Genomic DNA, 21,273 nt, shown 5'->3' on the forward strand with positions numbered 1-21,273 from the left:
GGAAAGCTGTATGGCTATGAGCTGGTCACTAAAGAGTGTAAAGTTCCAAAATAAATTATTTTAAGTATCATATCAGCTGCCAGTGGTACAAAAATACAAAATCTACTAATGTGAAACACACCAGTTGTAAGGTACTTAAAACATATCCTTTATAATAGTGTAGAAAGTATAAATAATTCCTAATTAGTTCAAATAGTTATAATCTTCATAATTTTTAAAAAATTTCCATTATTCTTTAGCCACTGCTAAGTCCCAGCTGTACCTTTTCTGCCTTTTTGTCAGAGATATCTTGCTTTTCTAGAACTGCCATACTTTCCTTCAGGTTCTTCACTATGTCTGCAGGAGACTTGTGGGACTTGCCGAAGGGGAATGGCATGATTGCGAGCAACAGGTCTTCCTTCTACACCTCCTGCTTCACCTAGAAAAGGAGGAGGGAAAAAAAAAAAAAGAGCACGTCAAAAATAATAGCATAATACCAGCATAGTAATGTACATGAAGATCAAGAGAATGCAGCAAAGGCATTCATAAAAAGAATAGCCACCCTTGAAAGTTAAACTAGAAATTATCATCACAAAATTAAAAGCTATCTGTGTTTCTGATTCTTATAAAATACAAAATACAGAGTTTAAGGACTCACATTAAGATCATCATCCTGTTTTACAGCAATCAATGAAAAAGTATATTAATAATATCCAGAGCCATAGTACTGTATAAACAACATGCAGGCAAGACCAACGTGGATGAAATATTCAAATTTATACTAGCAAGCAAAATACTTTCTTATATTCAGTCTTTGGTATACAAATCCGTACATCTCAGCTGATCTTCAGTGATTGTTCAGACACAGGCTTTTACCTGTATTCGTTCTACAATAAGTGTAAAGGAGGCAGCAAAGTCTTCCCCTTAGTGCAAGGGCTAAGAGAATGATGCCGATGAGCCTCCAGACAGCAATCTATTCCTACACCAAAACACTTCTTACGTTCTGTTTTTTTTTGTGTCAATACTACCGTAGCTTAGTACTGAAATATAACCTCCTCTGAAAGCCCCCCCCACTCATTTTATGGGGGAATAAATTTTGTTATGAAAAATGAGGATGTAAATAAAGCACCTGGAGACATTAAAAATCACAGATGTATCTTTTTTCAAAAAGATAAATCTGGTCTTATGGGAGCAATTTTTCTTTTCTAAAATGTTTGGCTCTTCAAGCCAAATACAAATTCCTTTGTATATTTAAATATACGTAAATGCACATATATATGTGCATTTATTTTGATGTAGGAAAAAATATTTTATTAACAAGAATGAGTACACAAAGGTTTTCACTACTAAATATGTACATCCCTATTTAAACAATAACACAAACTTGTTGTAAGTGACCACCATAAAATATACTTCTAGAACTCTAGTCTATATAGAAGAGAACAGGAAATCCTGCATCGAAAATGCTGACAGCGCTAATTCTGCTGGACACAAAAGACAGCTGAAGCTGACAGAACAGAGATTACACTGTCACTACAAAGAAGGGATGTTACCCTCAAAGTGAGTTATTTGCTGCTTTCATACAGTGTCAGTAAGGTTGGTAGCCAATTCCTCCCCCCCCCGCCCCAAAAAAACCCCACAGTATATGTTAAAGGTTCATATCTAACACCGAGCACTTTGCTCCACGATTAAAATATTGACTCACTCACTCACTAGCAGTTTCAAAATGCTAAACCTGATCTTTTCCAAGCGTACTACAAAAGAACCAGAAGTATCAATTTGATATGATTTTTGTATTGATTTTTAACACAAACAAGTCAGGCTAGTCCAAGGACAACAGTGTGAAGATGAAGAACAGAAGCAACCAGGATCTTTAGCCAAGAAAATTCTCCTAAATACATATTTCAGGTAACCAAATACAGAGATCATAACCATTTTTTCATATCTAAAATTGACCTACCACAGCTGATGAAAAGTGTAAAGCAGGTAGTTTTTAATCAGATTACTTTTAAAAGGAAAGATATCAGCATTAAAGAAGCAACAAGACCCTTCACCAGCTATTTTCATTCTTTAACAGATCATACTGGTACTTCTGTGGTTCTGTTTTGTAATACGATAACCATCTAGTTGTATTAGTATCTCTTTCATAATCAGCACTAAAATGAGATAAAAGCACTGACCACTGGTCATTCCTCAGTTAAAGGAATCTCACACCTCAACTTTGTCACATGCGAGTGGGATGTAAACCTGCCTTTAAGAAAAGCGCAACCCTTACTTGATGAAAATTCAATGCCATTTAAAATAATGTTTAAGGAAAGTTATGGTATTTTCACACAGAAAGTTTTGACCTGCAAGAGGCAGATGGGAAAATAAGTACAATTTCCCCAAAACACTGATGGCATATCTTTAGCATCACAGCGACATTTGAAGTGTTCCCTTTATCTCTCACTTTGATTATCATCCCTATGAAATTAAGATGAGCCCTGAAAACCAAGCTGGATTCTTTCAGGCTTGCCTAGGATCACTGATAATAATAGTGTTTAACAACTACTCAAGCAATTCATTCTGAAAGACGGCTAAGCACATGCAACAAAGCAGATTTGCTCGAAAAGCTACTGGTCTTAATTGCTTGGATTGCATGTTAAAACAGAACAAAATCCAGTTCTGGAATCAGAACAGTTCTTAGAATAAATACATTATACGGAATCACAAAATTAAGAAATTACAACAATTTACACAGGGAACATCATAAACAACAAGAAAATCTCTCTGCATGCATTTTTGGGGTCTTAACCGTATTACTTCTAAACCAAAAGACTACATGGATAACATCTATAACATATATAAACACAAAATTATGGCAAACAATTGTTCTTAAGGTGGGCTCGATGTCAGAGTTTGCAAAACTAGGTTTCCCTCAATTCCCTAGGTTTTCCTCAATTTCTTCTTCAAAATTAAAAATAGCGTACCACTTTGACTTATTCAGGAAGTTTTCCAGATTCTACCTAAGTCATACAGATATACATACACACAGTATATATTATGTATACACAAATCATGTAAGTTTTATTGCATGCACTAGTATATCGATTGGAAAATAATACATTAATAGCACTTCATTAATGTATGCCTATACTGAACATCTTTACCAGTTAGGAAATACCAGGAATTTCTCGTAAGCAGTTTACAAAATCAGGTAAGAACTGCCAACTACAGTAAAGAAGGAAATCCATGCCCGTGACGATTAAAGGCAACACTGTGATTCATGGTGTTCTACGCACTGTGTAAAACTGAACAAACGTAGTATTTCTGCTATTTCAACTGTATGACTGGACGGAAAGCAGCAGCACTGTCGGGAACCTCTCTTGAGGCCTCAAATCTGAAGAGCCTACCAACCCTGAAGCAAAATCGTATTACTGAGGATCTCGTGTCACATTAGATCAAAAAAAGCAGGGGGACAATCCTGTCTCTCAGCAATGTACTTAATGCAGCTCTGAGAACACACACAAACTGTTCCTTTCCTAGCCTACTCCAACTACATCAACAAGCAATCTGCACACAATAGACAAAGCCAACATCTGTGCGCGATCGGAAAGAACGCAGCGACGCACATCTGCAAAGGGAAAAGAAGGAAACAACATCAAATGACACTTTCTGTAGATATTTAAAAAGCAGACCTTACATCGTGTCAAGTGACAATTGTTTCATACCAGTAGCACCTGGTTCCTTATAAATTCCTTATAAAATGTTGACTGTGGCTTTAAAAAGTGACTCCAGGATCTTCCAAGAGTTAAACTACAGCAATTACACAGATGGCTCCGTGCTCTGCTGGGCTTCTTTGTTTTATCTTACGTTCCTAGAAATCTCATTACTTTTATTCATTTCTAAAGAGAGGCTATAACAACATTACACCAGAACTCTGGCTTACCTATGGCATGCATTTTACTTTACCAATACTCAAGCAGGCCAAGCCTAACAAAATGCAAGGGCCACAAAGTATTGGCGTTGTAGCCAAATCTAGAATCTGAAATGACTTTATAAATCTAATTGGACTGTGAAACAAAACCATGGCGCACAGCCAGATATGCAGAGTTTTAAGCACAGCTGACACACAGTCACATTGGGACATTTGGACTTTGTGCTGTGGTAGTCCCACTGTTTCAGATAGTATATAGTTTCCAACTACGCCAGTGCAGCATGTATCCACACAGTTTGCTTTATTTATAAGGCTTTTTATTTTTGAATGCACGGACCACAAAATCAATTAATATCCTATTTAAAACTAATATGTGTTCCATATAGAACACTGCTTTTTTTTTTTTAACTAATCAGATAATGCTTGAAAGCATTTCTCTAAGGACAGCCCTGTTCCAAAAAACTTGTTCTAAGAACAAATGCAGGAGTATGACACACAATTCCCTCTCTTTTAATCAATTTCAATTCTCTAAAGAACTGATTCACTAGCCTAAAGTACATTCCCTTTTAATTGTAATCTTCTTATTATCTGAAGAGTGAGAAAATGTGCTGCCTCTACAATAGTAGAAATCAAAGTGTTGCAGTGAAAAAAATGATTACTTAACAGTGGAAGTTTTTTTTTTTTAAAAAAAAACATATTGTAAATAAGATTCCTACATGACTATTAACAAGAAAAATACTGGTACAAGAAATAGTTTGGTAATCCTCATTTATGCAACAATGTAATCCACAGACAAATGAATTGCAGACACTGCAGCCTCAGTGGTGCAGTCTTTTAAAGCTGTAACGAAGGGAAAGGAACACTAGCTCTGCAAGCAAAGAAACAACGCAAACTCAGCCTTTCTGCTTGTCAGATACCACCGGCTACTGCGAGGTAGAAGAGCTGCAGCAGTCTTCATTTTCTCCCACAGAAGCAGAATTCACAAATAAAATATCAAACAAATATTCTCATCATTGCTCCTCAGGAGAGCAAATGTTTGTTTTATCCACCTCCAAAATGCTACCTAAATAGCATTAAAAAAAAAAAAAAGCAACATTCCCAATTTTGGGAAAACCAGGTACAATAAACTCAACTTCCTCTTCTACCAGAGACCTCACCATATAACATGATAGTCTTGCTTTCGCTTCACCTGAAAGAAACAACACCGTATTAAGCCTTCAGCCAGATCTCGTTGACTTGTTTACACACATGGACTTTAGGGTGAACGCTTTTAGGAAGCTGCCAATGAGCAAAGAGAGGGGACAAAAACCCTTTAGCAGCTTTCTGGCTACAACTGCACATATTAAAAGACTTCAGGCCCGGTAAAATTGCACAGAAAACATCCTGTTAGTGTGTACTTAAGATAAGAAGAAAACTACCACAGATCAAACAAAATATCAAACATAATATTAATAAGGTCAAGCAATTAACAGTGAGGTCACCAGAGACGAATGGGCCAACGTAGGAGGCTGCTGCTGCCAAAAGAGACGGAGGTTGCCGCTGCCAGGCGTCCGCAGGTGCCTCTACATCAGTGCAGCTGACCCGCTCGCGAGCCCGGGCGACTCGCTAAGCTATCGGAAAAGTCACACGCACAAGGAAAGTAAGCAACCACGAGTACAGGGAAGGAGGAGAATCGGTCCCTTTTACCAGCGAGCAGCTGCTTAATCAGCTCCTCGATCTCACAGCCTCACCCGAGGGCACAGGTTCACTGGGCCGAGCCGCGGCTCCCGCACAGCCGCTCGGCTCCCGCACAGCCGCTCTGCACCGGGTGTTCGCAGCAGGCGGGGGTAGGTCTGAACGCCCACTCAGCTGATTCAGCTCGCTAGAATGACAGAAAACGAGCCCAGCGAAAACAAATGAGGAATAAAAACGATTTCGGAAAGGTGCTTAAGCGGAACCAACGGGAGGCCCTGCTGGGCGCGAGCCCCAGCCAGCACGAGGGTGCAGCCCGGGCGCCGCTGCCGACTCACGTTGTGAAACCACCGCGCGAGGCCAGTCTGCCGCTGGCCAAACGGGCTGCATCTTTCTGAACAGTCATATATTTGTACTAACAGGATAAAAATAAGGTATCCCTGTGCTGTAAAGCGGACCCATCGGACCCTTTTGCTTCAGGTATGTTACACTGACACAGATCATTCGATGTTATTAAAAACAGTAACAACGTAAATCAATTCTCATCAGTTGTTACTGTCACAAGAGACTTAGTTCAGTTAGAAATAACCACGGTGAAGGCTGGTAAGGATGGTAACAACATTTTATCGAGAAATTACACATTTTTGAGAAGCACTGCTTCCCTCCCAAACATCCACATTAGCAGAAGACCCTCAGCGTAAGAGCCAAGGACCGTCTTTTATGCAAGCTACCTTACTTGCTGGGGGAAAAAAAAAAAAGGAAAGAGAAAAATCAAGTATTTCAAAAACAGAAATGGATATCAAATTAGCTATTTTACCTTCCTGTACAACAGATTATAGAAATTTGATCAGTCACCTTAGTATTTAGCCATAACAAAGTTACTAATGTGCCTTCTTTAAGTATCACTGCTGACAGGGCAGAGCCGCCCTTCCCTGCACAAGCCACGCAGCAGCTGGCACAGACAAGGCAGCACCAGGTACCATTCAGAAGAATCTGAAATACTGCTACTAATACTAATCACTGAAAACCCCCAGTTCGAGCAGGCCTCCTCGAAAGGCATACCACCTCCGACGGCAGAAGGAGCTGACCAAAGGCAGCACTCATTGGCTCCTTAGCTAGTTTATTTAAAGCAGGTACTCACAACCATAACGAAAAAAAAAACCCTGAGCCACATTTTTCTTGCCTATTACAAGCCGTTGTCTACTATGGCTTCCAGTCCCCTGGCTCCAGATACGTCGTTTTCCGTTAGATGAAAAAAATTTCTAGAATTAGCATATTGTAACATAATAAGTTTTTTACTTTTTGATCAGCTAAACAGACTGGAACATCTTAGTTTCTCATCAAAATACATGTTTAAATGGCAGAATTTATCAATACAACCTCAAACAGAAAATCTCTCCATCAAACAGGAAATGGGACAGATAAAGAGCATAATCCACACCTCAATCCATTCCAGCATAAACTATATAGCGTAAACATGCCTTTACCTGCAAAAATATGCCATTAACAGAATGGCTACAGTAGTAAACAATAACTACCATCAATGACAGCTGGCAAAATTTAGACACGTACTACAGCTCTAAGGCATTTTTGCTAGCTCCAAAATACTTTTGCATCTTTGTTCAACACGTTTTTCCAGATGAATTTACAACATGAATAGAAGAACTGCAGGTAGCAGTCCATCAGCTGCTGCACATATGACAAGTATGACTTGAGACATACTAAATGTATGAAACAAGCAATGACTAACAAGATCTGTTTAGATCGGCTGTAAAGAATATAATTTATGCATATAGGGTTTTTTATTATTACTAAACTGGCACTTTTCACCTTATACCTGACGCATCCTATTCATCATTAAATACTAACATCTTCCTTGAAACTCACTATTAACTTATTCTATGAGGTCTGTAGCATACAGAAGCTTCAATTAGATTCAAAAACAGTTTCACAACTCTACTCTGCATCACAGAATTATTTGCAATGTGATCGATTTAAAGAGGAAAAGGAAAAAAAAAAATCCCCTTTCCATCTAAGGATGGTATCTTACTTCAGAGATAAATCACAAAGAAATCTGCTCTATTATAACATAGAGTATAGTAAGAGAACAGAAAAGATGGACTTAATGGACTCAGAAAAGTTGGAAAACTCAAAAATAAATCAGTATATAAATCAAAATAACATCATACAAGATAGCTTCTCACTTTCTGAAACTCTCTTAACATATTAAGTCCCCAGCAGTTCACAGCCCTGCTGGCTTCTTCAGCACCAAATGCCAGCTGATTCCTTCCATTAACCAGACTTCTCTCATGCCATTCAATTACTTTACTGATCCTTCTTCCTCTTTGAGAGCCTACTTTTCCAGTAGACTTCTGCATCATGCTGGAGGAAGAAGACAGCAATGACTGCCACTGGGCTCTGCTAGCTCACTACAGCTTCCTGAAAGGACATACATTATACTTCGTGACTTGTACGTTGTTTTATTCATTGCAATTGAACACACAGAACTTTTGCAGAAACTTAAGTAAAAAATGTTTTTTTAAATAAGAATACTTCATTTAAGGGCTTCACAGATACAGCGTAAGTGCAAAAAGCCTTTTAATAACCCTTAGTATCTGAAATCCTAGTTCTTTCTCCATATTGAAGGAAATCTTATGATTCAGCTTCTTTCCCTGGTGTGCAGTTTAGAATTACCCCACCCATTCATTTCATTTTCACAGACCTTAGCACTATATTGCAATATAGTATACAGAGAGGCATGTAAACGCCTCACCCAATCCTTGGTAAATATGTAAGAAAACAAAAAATCACAAATTTCACCACAAAAAAACCCTAACATCTCTAACACACTGCCTTTAAAAAAAGTTTGCTTCAATCTTCAGGAAATACCATTAGGCAGTTTGTCTGCTTCTGGCCAGGTTGAAGTTCAAGCAATTTTCTCACAACCTGGCATTATCAGCAACCTCCTGTTGGCTCAGATGCCTTTACCACATCATCACAAAGCCCAGAATATTTCATACATGATAAAAAATACTGCAACTACGTCCATACCACTACACTTACCCCTGGAAGCAGAAACACAAAGCAAAAGAGTCCTCTTTTTAACTATTCCTATTCCTTTGCATACATTATTCCCATTTCTTTCCAGGGGTTTTCCATTGTATCAGATTTTAGGATACATATCTAAGGGTTAATTCTGTGAGGGGAGAAGCGGCAGAAGGGGAGGCAGAGAGCACACCACAGTCTCACTGCTTCTTCGTTTCACAAACTGTGATACGGTCTACGGTTAACATGCTCCCATTATACGAAGTTTTAACATCTGACACTGCACAGATGAAGTATAAGAAACTTCCCCAACCCCACATCAGCCCCACATCTTAAGACAGAAAGGCAGTGCAAAAGGCACAAGAAAAGTAGATTTTTTAAATATGAATTAATTACATAAGGAAGGAGATTGAGAATTGTAAGCAAATGCACGTGTGTTTTTTGGAGATTGTATTTTGAAGTAAAGTTGAGATCAGTTAAACTACAAGAATGGTCCTGTGCTTGCTGCAGGTGCAATCCTCTAAGGTGCTACCTTCTATAGAGAATATGCTACCAATAAATGCAAAAACCATACTCAGTAAAGTCATACTAAAAACACAAAGTCTGATTAAAAAAAAATCAAAATGGATAAAATATTTATCCAAATGTAGCTTAAATAAGAACTGTGTTTTTGTGATAGTACTACTTTTAATAATAATAATAATTCAAAAAACACCAGTATTTTTCCCATGCTTCCTTTACCTCCTTTGGAGACCAAATCGTTTGGCCTGCTAGAGACTTCTAACACTCAACCTAAGTTTATCTAAGTTCACCACATCACAGCTCTTGACATAATATATCCAAAGAACAAAGGGATCTTTAATAAACATAACCTATAATGGAACGAGATGACGTTTAGGAACTACAAAGTGAAAGCCTTAAGCTGGCGGGCTATTAAACAATGATCACATGTAGATCAGAAACATCCTAAAACCACTGACCTAAGAACGAGGAAGATGCATTTTCCTTAAACAATTACTACTGGTCACAGTCACAAGCAAAATACAGTAAACTACACGTGTCTCTGCTTCAACATGCTATGTCTATTAAGGCTTCCCTTCCAAAATAATGAATTTGGGAGTTCATAATTAAATACTATTTCTGCCAGACTGCTGTACAAGTCATCTCGCTGCTAGGAGCCATTTAGAAACTAGGTGAGATAACGCAGTCAGGCACAGTTTGATGTCCCTAGGTTTACTTTGGTGCATTAGCTGACAAAATTAGGGCAGAAACCCAATCACAACGTGCACAGCAGGCCGGACCACAAAAAGATGTTGAGTCAATTGATGGAAGCTCCTGAGAAGGCAAGTCTGAGGCCACGGACGACTCCTCAGTTCTGCTATTTTCAACTCCACTGAAAAATCTTATAGACAGGGCACAAAGATTAAAAAGTAAATTATTCTGAGATCAACTTTCATCAATCCCAGCTGATTCTTGCTAGGTGAAAACACACCAAGAGAACTCAGCACTTTATTCAATGATGACACATCTCTTCTGTGAAAGGGAATTCTTGATCAAAAATCTAAGGGAATTATGTCCTGAGTCACAGGGAGAGCAGGAAATGATGATCAATAAATAAGCCCATGTTCTCAGTCAGGAACCCACTAACTTGAATCCTTTCTTTCTAGTTCATCAGAGCCTCATTCAGTCGAGGCAAAAAAAATTGTTCATTTAATTTTTTCCTTAAATTATCTCTTATCCAGCACTAAGAGCAGCCATACAGGTAGTATTTGAGCAGACCTTTAAGATCATTATTCATTTGACAGTCTTGCTTTCCATCAAACCTTTACTTTTTTTGCCATGGTTCCTGGCTCTTAAAACACAGGGTTTGATTACACTACAAAGGCTTAACTGACACAGCTATGCTGGCAAAGCCTACTAGTGCAGCTGCAGCTTATGTTAGTTAAAAAAGAAAAAAAAAAAATACTGTGGCCAGTCTTAACAGAAACTGCACTAGGACTCTTCTGGTGTTAAGCACCTTTATAAAAAGAATGTTCTTTTCTTTACACTTCTAACCAACATAGCTACCACCATAAAACCAGTGTCTAATTTTCTCAAACTAGGTATGGGAGATGCATTTTTTAATATGGCTCTTTTATCCTGCTTATCCTCAGATAAGCTTATCCTATCCCCCTCCTTTCCCAGGACACTGTGCTACACCAAAAGAAATGGGGTTTCCAATGGCTGTGTGACATATTGGAAAACAGTGCTGAGATCAGCAAAGCCAGAGGTTAGTCAGGAAAAACCTCTTATTTTTTCCCCTAAATACTGAAAATCAAGAACATGACGCCACTTGCAACAGCAAGAAATCAAAACACCTTAAAATATTTACCTTAAAGGTGAAAACCCATCTATGATATTCAGATGTACATCTAATTTTCCAAAGGTGTGAGTATTGCTACCAAAACACCATTGTGTTTAAGATAAAAACTTCCAGAAAGTACCAGGCTGAAACTTAGCCTAAACAAAACTGTCATGAGTTCAGGAAAGCACATTGATTATATTATTTTCCTTTCTGACTAAATCTCAGACTCATTATTGAACTGATGATCAAACTGCATGTCATGATTTAAAAAAAAAATAGGAAAAAAACATTAAAGACAGTTCACTCCTTTCTCCCAGGAAAGAATCTAGCCACGGTGACACAGAAATTCCACATATTGTCATCATGAAAGTATTTATATCCAAAACTCCTGTAAGAAGTGTCCTTTAGCCAACTCTCTCAGACAGCTCCCATACTCTTTTTCTCTATTACCCGGTCAAGTATTTGGTCAACATCTTAAAAGTTCAATTTCTGGTACATAAACCACAACACACCTAAATTGCCAAGAAAGGTGCATTCCTTTAGGGCCAAAGCAGATCACAGAGCCCAGAAAGTTATATTTAGGGGCAGAGATGATGCATACCAGAGTTAGGAGAACTACCTAGGGAATAAACCTTCAGGAGAGATTTCCTGAGAGCCAGAACTTTGAGATCATGCCATCGTATTTTTATTTTGCAGCAAATATTTTGGAGTGGACGGAAGGGAGCTCCAACTTAACCCCTGACTCCATGTCATGCTGTGAAATGTTATGTAGCACAGGAATCAAGAGGAAAAAAGATACAGACTGTCCCCAACAAAATGCATCCAGGTTTTTGCCATATCAGTCTCAGTAAGAGTCATTCCAATGACTCGCAAGTTGCCTGCAAAAACACATAAGAAACACAGGGTATGTCAGCACACGTGTACTGAAAAGCCAGATACTCCACAAAAACCCACTTGAAAGTCCCTTTCCACTGCCTGAATGTTTCAGTTACTGAAAAGTTACTTGTACATTAAATAGAAATAGAAAAGAAAAAGTCTGTGGTGGTCCATAAGGTATTCAAATCTATAAGTTATGCTTCCTCCATCACAGTTGTATTCTCTTTTGAGGACACCAGGTTATCCTTCTTGGTAGCTGCCCCGCCAATCACTGGAAGTGAACCTCTCTATCTGTCAGAGTAACAAATAAAACACAATAAAAGCCTTGGGATAAGCAGGTAGGAGACCCTCATAGAAATGTTTAAAAATCCAGCTTTATGCCAATCAACACACAAAAGAAAGCACATTACAGTTCCCACTGGCTAGAACTAAGATAAGTTGTCTATTAGTTTTAGAAAGTATCTTTGTATTTAAAAATTGGTGTGCACAGGGGTAGAAAATAGAGCAGCAGAAAGATACCTCTGCAAAAGGAAAACTTTCCAGCTGATTACTAGCTGCTTTCAAGTAAATATTGGGGATGTGATTCTCCAAGGTGGAACAGTCCAGAAGGTTCACAAAAGCTAACTGAGTACTGGAAATAGTCAAAGTTTTCTATATAGGAGTCAGCAGCTCTTCTGAAAAACACCTAAAGGTCTACAAATCAAAAATGTTTGGGAACTACCAGTCCAAGGGCAGTAGGTGTAAAGTAAGGCTTGTAATAAGCAACTAATATTAGACCAACGAACACAGTGGAAAAAGCTGAAGCATCTTTGAGGGACAGAGTTCCTTTATCTGATCTGCTAAGAGTTAAGACTGGAAAGGGGAACTAGCAAATTGTTCCACAACACTAAAATAAGAGCTCTCAGCTTCAGTCCTCTAATGCAGTTACTGCGTAACACTACTAAAAGAAATTGAACCCTATCATAAAACTTACTATCTCTAGAAGTTTACCCAACAAGTAACTACGCAGCTTTTTTCTAACTACTAGAAAAACATTCCTCTAAAAGGACAGCAGATCTTCTAAAGGACTGACACCAAGGTCATATGGAAATTGTTGTGTTTTAGCTGATATTTATACTCCCACATCATATATTATTAGTGATTTCAGTTATGCCAGTAAATCCCATCTTCTTAGGGTTATTTAAAAGAAAAAATCCTTTCAGAGCAAATAAATGCACTAGCTTAAAAGCAATTGTTTAAGTAAAGGGTTATAAAAAGGACTCATGCAGAGTTTAAAACAGTATAGTATCATTGCTTTCTGCATATCTAGAGACTTCAGTTAGTCCTTAAACCAAACAATGAAATCCTCTAAAAATTGACAACTATCAAATTTCATAGCCTTGGTGAACTCTGATGTTATTAAAAGAGCTCAAATTGTTTCAAAAAAATCTTTTCTATGCTAAATGACCTGTAATCATGGAGGCTAGTCAACAAAACAATCAGAATTACAATATAGAAAATGTTTTAGAGAATTATATTTTCAGTGACAATAACAATCCTAAATGTAAGAAGAAAATTCTAAATTTAAGAGGGACTGTATAAGGTTATGCTTTTAAGGCACTGGTTTAAGAGTATAATCCTAAAACATTGCAATCAAAATGCACAATTTCTTATAAATTCTGCAAGATAATTTGTAATAGTATTATTAAAATTTCTGAAAACAACAAATACAAAACATCCGAAATAGCACTTTCAAAAGTCAACAGATACAGAAGCAAAACAGGAGATTTCACACAATCCAGACATTTATTAAACTAAAATCTTTCACTACTAAGTTGAACAAGATTTAAAATAAACTTCAGCTGAAAGGTATCATAGCTCATTACATTTCAAACTATCCAGGTTCTCCTTTTAGTTCCTAAAAATATAATTTTTAATTTTCTCATTTAATAAGAAAAACAATCATTTTAAAATTATTAATTATATTATCTATTGTTAGGGACTTGATAAAAGGACAGATTTTCTCAGTTTTAGTGTAAATCTTAGAGACATAAATCCACAGTACCTTAATAATCATAATAAAGTACCATAATAAATAGAAGGAATGAGTTACAGAAACTTCTGCTATATTTACTAAGACTTCTACATCATTGTAAGGGTTTCTGAAAGTTAAAAATAACCCATGCAGTGATTCAAGATTCAGTCTTTCTGGCCAACAATCCTTTCCCTTGTTCACTGAAAAGCTCAAGAGCGGCTAACTCTGAAACACAGATTTGATGTTACTGCCTAGATTTGCTTCTATCAAGTCCTCAACCTGCATGAATACCCTCGGAGCGACCGCCAGCGCTGGAGAGAGAGCAGAACTACCCGTGAGAGTCCCTTCCAACAGCTCAACTCTAGCAACACTGATAGCTTATTCCGTGCAATTCCTAGAGGAAGCAAAAAGCCTTGCATGGTCAGTCTCAAAGGAAAAATATAATCCATCTTCTGTTGGAGCTACATTATAAATCCATGCTTATATATAAAGTTAAAAAATATATAGTAGCCATATATGCACACACACGCATGTGCCTTTAAGTTCCCAAACAAGAATGAAAGTTCACTAAACAGAATTCATTTCTCTTTAAGCTTGATAAAACTGAATATGCAAAAAGAAGTAAATACAACTACAAGTCAGAAAGTTAGGAGAGTTGGGATTCTTTCGAAGTTAAAAGAATGAAGAAAACTGCCACGCAATTGGTTCACAGAATTGAAAACCTCAATACATTCTTAAGCTTGTCACCCCACTGATATAGCATGATCGTGCACAAATGTACTGACGTTTTGGGGATTTGGGGAGAAATTTTTCCATAATCCTGAAATAAAGAGGCTTTCTTGGACCCAGGGGCATTAACCCCTTCACATAACACACAGAGTCAGACCCACACCAGCCAGACTGTGCAGCTACACCACAACTCTACACAGAATGCTCTGTGAATGGATGCAAGGAGCTGTTTATCAGTTGTTTATTCCAGCTCCACCCTATTACAGAGTTAAGAGTTTAAATATTGCTCAACGTCAATTATAGAAGTAAAACGGAAATACATTAGTCAATAGTGATGAGTCAACAGACTGCTTTTCTTAGAGATTATAAATCTAAATAATCAGGTCCAGAAAAGCATTTGTTTAGAAAACTTAGGATCAAGAAGATTCCTTTGTTGTCAATCACCATCCGCAAAATCCATGGAAAAAAGCAGGCTTCCTCTGGTGGCTGGAGCAACTCAGCTGCCCAGCACGACCTGTCATCACTCAGCTTGCAGGGAACTGGCAGCTCAGGGGGACGCTCCCTTGGAGAGCTGGAATGGAAAGGTGCCAGCTTTCCTGCCTACCTTGCAGGGGCAATAAGGTCCTGGAGGGAGAGCATTTTTGTTTGCTTTCGGACCATATTTGAGTGCATGCTGTAATTTCCATGTTTAAGTAGCAAGGCTCACAAGTCAAACACTCTGCATTTCCAGACTTAAGGTTTTCTAATTATCCCGACTATTTTAGCTCTCTTTCGCCATATTTTTCTAAGAGAAGCTATCATTCATTTCATAGACGATCTATCCCAAGCTACTAAAAAGAAGTATTTTCCATATGAACTTTTCCTTATTTGTTTCTGAAATTAGAGAGCATACAACGAGCAAGGTAGAAGACGGCAAAAACAGCGCTCTCAGTCAACACCCTCAAGTACTGCCCAGGACAGCAGAACTCTTGCAGATTCTTCTTTCTCATTAAGCAAGAGATAGCCCAAGATCTAATATGTGGCCACTATCTAAGTATTTATCTTCGTCTGGGAGCCCCAAATGAGATTCCAAGACTAACAACTAACTACAGCAGTGATTCAGGTACCTAAATGACTAATGCCACTTCAGAGGCCTAGGACAGCATACCCGCTCTCCAACTGCCACTTCAGAAAATCACAAGCCTTCTACCTATCAGGGGAAGATGCTGGAGAGCATCTAAAAATCATACTAGATACCTATTTTTAGGCATCTGAACCCCACATCATGAGAGGAAGCTACTGGAAAAAATGCTTTCAAAACGTAAGCTCCTGAGTGTCCTATTACACAATATGTAGTGAAGTCAGGCATTCAAATTAACAGGAAATTCTCTATGCTTAAACTCATTACACAAAAAACAGGAGGAGGAGAACCACCAGACTGGAGATCACTGGTAAAATTACTTCCTTTAGCATCTGTGAATCAAGTCCACAAAGAACTGAATTCTTTTTCTTCAGGAAAAGTATCTGAACGAGGTGCAATAAGGACCATCAAATATTACGTCATGATTAAACAAACTCATTTAAAGGATGTTCATCGCGGAGCATCCTCTTGTGCACTGACTGAACAAAAGCTCCTACAGAAACAAAACTGTAAGCAATCATGTAATTAGAGCTTCTGTAAAGCAATGTAGGCAAAGCAAACTGAAGTTCTGCTATGTGTTAACTTTTGAAAGATTAATTTTGCTTTCTCAACATTTTTCTAACATAACATTGAGCACACACAAAGCCTCCATCAAGAAGTTTGTCTCAACTCTTCCTCCTACAAGGTACCTCTAAATTCCCCCATGAAGTTTCTCCATCACTGACAATCTCTGCTCAGAAGAAACGCAGGACTTGAATAGCAGGTGTTACAGGTTAGAAGGAGAAAGCATTCATAAACTATGTGGGAGAGACTTCTCAGCACTCACCTATGTGAAGGCTCTATCTGTCAGTATTACTGAAATCTCATTCAAGTAGAATAAAAATCTCTGCATTTTCTTTTCTAAAATTTGAATTCTCTGTGATTTAAACTTTTCCTTTATCACTACTTCTTCTCTAGAATATGTTCCATAAAGTCAAGATGTTATATGCTGATTAACTTTGCAAATCATCTCAAGATAAGAGGCAACAACATAAAAATTGTTGACATATTTGAACAAAGCATGATCCGCCAAAACAGGAAAGTGCTTGTTTTACACAAAATAACCTAAGTAATACATAGTGATAGAAATAACTTTTACCTCATTTGTACCACTGTAGTAAAAACTCCTGAAACTGCTTACCTAGAGAAAGAGCTCAGAGATTCCACCGGGGCAGGATGCTCTGAAGCACCGTCAGCACACGCATCTACATCACAGTACAAAACTTGACTAATTGTTCAATGTCAACAGACTTTTCTAAAAAAATTTTCTCAGCACATAATTTTAGAAGTTGGATTAGCTCCAAAGCAGTATTTGAAAAAAGCTATCCACGCATGGATGTCTTCCTAGGTGAGCTGCTAGCCAGGGGAGTACAGAGTAAAACATTAGTGGAAGTGGCATCAATCTCATAGCCTGCTTCTGCCCGGGAAAGTATTAAAGCTGGCCGGATACAGACCGAGTCCACCTTCTACAACCTTCTCTTCAATACACTTTCTTTGCATTTTCATAAACCAGAAAGCTTTACCTAAAAGTAAATTTAAAAATACACATGAACTTTGCAGAAAGGTATTTCTTCAGATGCTAGCTATCTGCTTGCACTCCACTAGCAGCCAGAAGAAGATTATGTACTCTCCATTTCTAGGAATGCTTCTCTTAATTTTTTGATCATTAGTTTTAATACAGGTAACTTCAAAAGAGGTAAGGCACTACACATACATGAATGACTGAACATAAGTACTTCTCTCAGCATCACACAGATTCAACTCCCTGAAAAGGTGACATATTAATCCAATTTCATTAGTAGTCAAGTCCTATCCTAGCTATTTTTAAGTGTCATGTTTCAAAACCGGGGGGGGGGGCAGTCAAATTTTTACTTACATTCTTTCAGTAACAGAAATGAACTTGTTATCAATGCAAACTGATAAAAGCACGCAATAGAGTAAGAATCAGAAGCAGCACACAGCAATTTTTCACTTACGTAGCAATTTGTATGTAGATCATTCAAAAGTATATCAGACTGTTTTAAAATAACTTAAAGTAGTCATTCCTAAATAACTTCACCCAAAGACATTTCTCAACTTAGAAAAACATATCGATGTATCAATACAGTTCTGTGCTAACTATAACTTCTCAGTTTCTGAACTGCCTTTATGAATATATTTAACTTTTTAGTGATGAATTCTCTAAGTGTTTGAAGGCATGGGCAATGGAAGAAAAAAATTACAAAGCAAATATATTTTTAAAAAGGTACTGGGTATTTTCTTAGAAGTAGCAAAACTTCCAATAAACAGAAGGATTAGCTACAGCATTCAGCAATTTGACCCCATAATTTCATGCCCTTGTAGATGGAATTAAAATATGCTTCCTTTTGGCATATTTAAAATCCACAGTCAAGAACTTTTTATAGTGCCCACTGACTCTACAGGATATTAGCTAGAATACTCCAAAACAAGAGAGTTAGAAAGCAAACTGCAGCTGTTTGTTTACACCTAAGAAAATTACTCTCTAAATTAATGTTGTCTCAAAAAAACAGACCATCATGGCTTCTGAGGAATGACCACAGTTATTCTTGTAAACACAGCACATTATAGCTGCTGCCAGTTTGGATCAATCCTGAATTCAATCCTTTATGCAGAGTATTTAAGTAGGAACAAGTGAATGTGTCATTTTATCATCAAGTAGAATAAGGAAAGCATACAGATTTCTTCAGGTTAAAGACCAACCAAATTCACGTGACAGCAGTTTAAGCCTTAGGTACTACCAAAGCATGTATTGAAAAGTCTAGATCAAGACCGTTAAAATAACCCAAGACAACATCATCTTCTAAATTAACTTTTCTGTTTGCATTGAGGGAAAGTGTATCAGCTTAAAGTTTCACTTTATAACTGAAGACATGAAGTTTCATTAAGTCACGAACCTCCACATCTTACTGAGCAACAAGCATAATAAAAGCGTAACACAGAAACTATAGAAAGAGAGCGCACAGAGAAAAGGGACTGAACTATCAAACTTTCACGTTATTAGACACCCAAAGCAGATAACATAAGCAACATTTTAAAGTTCTCCTGCTAAAACAGCGCAATCCTGGCAACTGATAGAAGTAAGAATTTTTCCAGCTTGTTTGAGACTTATCTATAGTTACAAAAATATACAGTTAAAATGAACACTATGACTTAAGATCACTGAACAATTAAAGAAGTCATAATCTAACGTAACTAGCATCTAGCTTCAACTTTTAGCTAACAAGTAGTAAACATGCACATAACTCACTACTTTCTTACCAAAAACTGCTATATTTATAAGATTTCAGCTGTACAGCCTAGGAAATACAACATTGGAAATTTGTATTTTTTTGCATTGTACATTATGCACTTAAGCTATCTGCTTAAGCAGCCTGTTACGACACTACTGCTTTTGGAGGAGCAGATGAGTCAAATCTTATTTTTGCTAGAAAAATCTGCAGAGAAGTCCTCCAAGATCCATCCTATTAGACAAACGTAATCACACTTCAATAGTCAGTCCTATAATTAGACCGTGTTATAAGGCGTCAGAACTAGAGAAAGCAGGGCTAGAAGGGACCTCATCTTGGCTCCTTCCTGCCACCTGGCCCAAAGCAGCATCAACTATTAGTGTGTCATTCATACACTTCACATACAGTAGAAAAAAAGACTACATTTTGCAGCAGAAAAAAAAAGACTACGCTTTACCAAATGCTTAAAGCTTAGAAGGGCACCACAGAGATTACCAAAGTTTCAAGGAAGACCTTGCACAAAAATTAAGGCCGGAAATAATAACTCCTTGAAATATTTGGTTTTTTGTGGATGCTAGCGTTACTAACCAAAAAGGTAGAAAGTGCAGAGTATATAGCACAGCAGTAAAGTCTCATTTGACAAGCATCAGTTAATTAATAAGAAACTTAAGCATTAGCTTCCATGATAGAATGCAAACTAGATGCTATTTCCTCCTGAATAAACGCTTCATAAAAGCAATCAAGGAATTCCAAGAGGTGGAGTTTTCTTAATATTATCACACCCCACCGGGCATACACATTGGTCTGTGCTTGATAATACCAAGAGCACAATTATCTCTCAAAGACATAGTGTCATGAAGTAGTACTTAACTGACATTTTCATCTAGTCTCATTTATCTAAATACATACATCCCAAATAAACATGAATTCTATTTTATAATTCTGTTCTACAATACATCTTTGTCAGTAACTGCGTGGTAAATACCCATACAACATGTCAAAGTTTCAGAACTTTAAGTCAATATAAAGAATGTAATTAATTTTTTAAAAAATCAACAGCACTAGCCTTTAAAAAAAGATCATCAACACATTAGTCCATTCAAGTGAACGTGTACTATGAAGACCTTTATTCTGCTTGCTCTCAACACCACCAGACATAACCTTCTTGTATAGCAAGGCCACTACTGTCTAAAAAAACCTTAATGACAAGCATCAGACTACCATCAAGATTACAATTTAAATACAAGTAAACTTAAGCCAAGTATATACTACCTGGCTGACTCAAGAGTTTCTCACATCCCAAGACAAGCACAAAACTAACTGCAAAACATGATATTCTTATAATATGGAGTCAACAACAGACGGAATCCTACCAACACAAAGTGCTGTGGGTTATCATGCTGCTCCTAAAAAAATCAGGTAAACTATCAATTTGCTGCCAAATTGGGCAGCCAAACAAAACGTCAGGCTGTTCTTCTGACACCAAAATGGGCACCATGCATCTCCAACTCTTGGGCCTTCTTTTTTCCTCCGCTTAAAGGCATGTGCTACATCAGCAGGTATTAACGAAAGGTACACAACACTGTAAGCAGTAAAAGCCTGTTATTTGAAGGTTCAGATACCAAGACACCAGCTCAGGACGTTAAATTTCCTCTGACAGTATGTGATTTTGTGAGCTCCTACCATTAAAAAGGAAAATGTGTTTCCTGACAATAAACTAAACTGCTAATGGGAAAAGACAAGGCCTCATTAGAATGCCCCACAAAAAACTTCAAAATATTTTACACTAATGAATTTCATTTTTGATCTACATTTGAACTATTTTTTGAGAGCATTGCTGAACCTAAGGGGCCTGGGTCACATAATTCAATCTTTGACTCATCGTGCAGATTAAATCACACCAGTCCCGTGTAGGTTTTAAACAAATCGCCCAGACCTATGTGACCACCCACCACAACTTTCAGTATTTAAGGAAAGTTACCCCTCGGAAAACGGAGTGCGGAACACTTCCCAGTTTCAATACTAGCAGAATCTCCCAGGACTGCGGCGGGGAAAAATGGAAAAGCTTAGAAAAAACGGAGACGACCTCATGCACAACCCCCTCGCAGCTCTCGCCGCGCCGAGGCCTGCGAGGCCGCCGCACGCGAACAACAATTGTAGGAAGAGGCCTCGGGAACGGGGATTAGGCGGCCGGGGGAGCCGGGGCCTCCCCGCGCCTCGGCTCGGCAGCGCGGAGAACAAAGGGGCGCCGGGCCGCGGCGGCCCCTCGGCGGGGCAGGGCCGCCCCGCGCC

At 38.0% G+C, this 21,273-nt stretch overlaps 1 protein-coding gene across 1 annotated transcript in view; it reads right to left on the minus strand.

Annotated features, from left to right (window-relative positions):
• Positions 1-21,081, minus strand: part of CAB39 (calcium binding protein 39) — a 41,862-nt gene extending 20,781 nt beyond the window's left edge. Inside the window, exons 1-2 of the mRNA XM_085298534.1 lie at positions 20,963-21,081; positions 263-418 (exon numbers count right to left, since the gene is read on the minus strand). Coding sequence (XP_085154660.1) covers positions 263-376 — 114 coding nt within the window. The 5' untranslated portion in view covers positions 377-418; positions 20,963-21,081. The remainder of the gene's footprint in view (positions 1-262; positions 419-20,962) is intronic.
• Between the last annotated feature and the right edge of the window lie 192 nt (positions 21,082-21,273).

This window comes from Rhea americana, unplaced genomic scaffold (assembly GCF_003343005.1).
Source record: "Rhea americana isolate MKP2758 unplaced genomic scaffold, rheAme1 scaffold_14, whole genome shotgun sequence".
Taxonomy (NCBI): Eukaryota; Metazoa; Chordata; class Aves; order Rheiformes; family Rheidae; genus Rhea; species Rhea americana.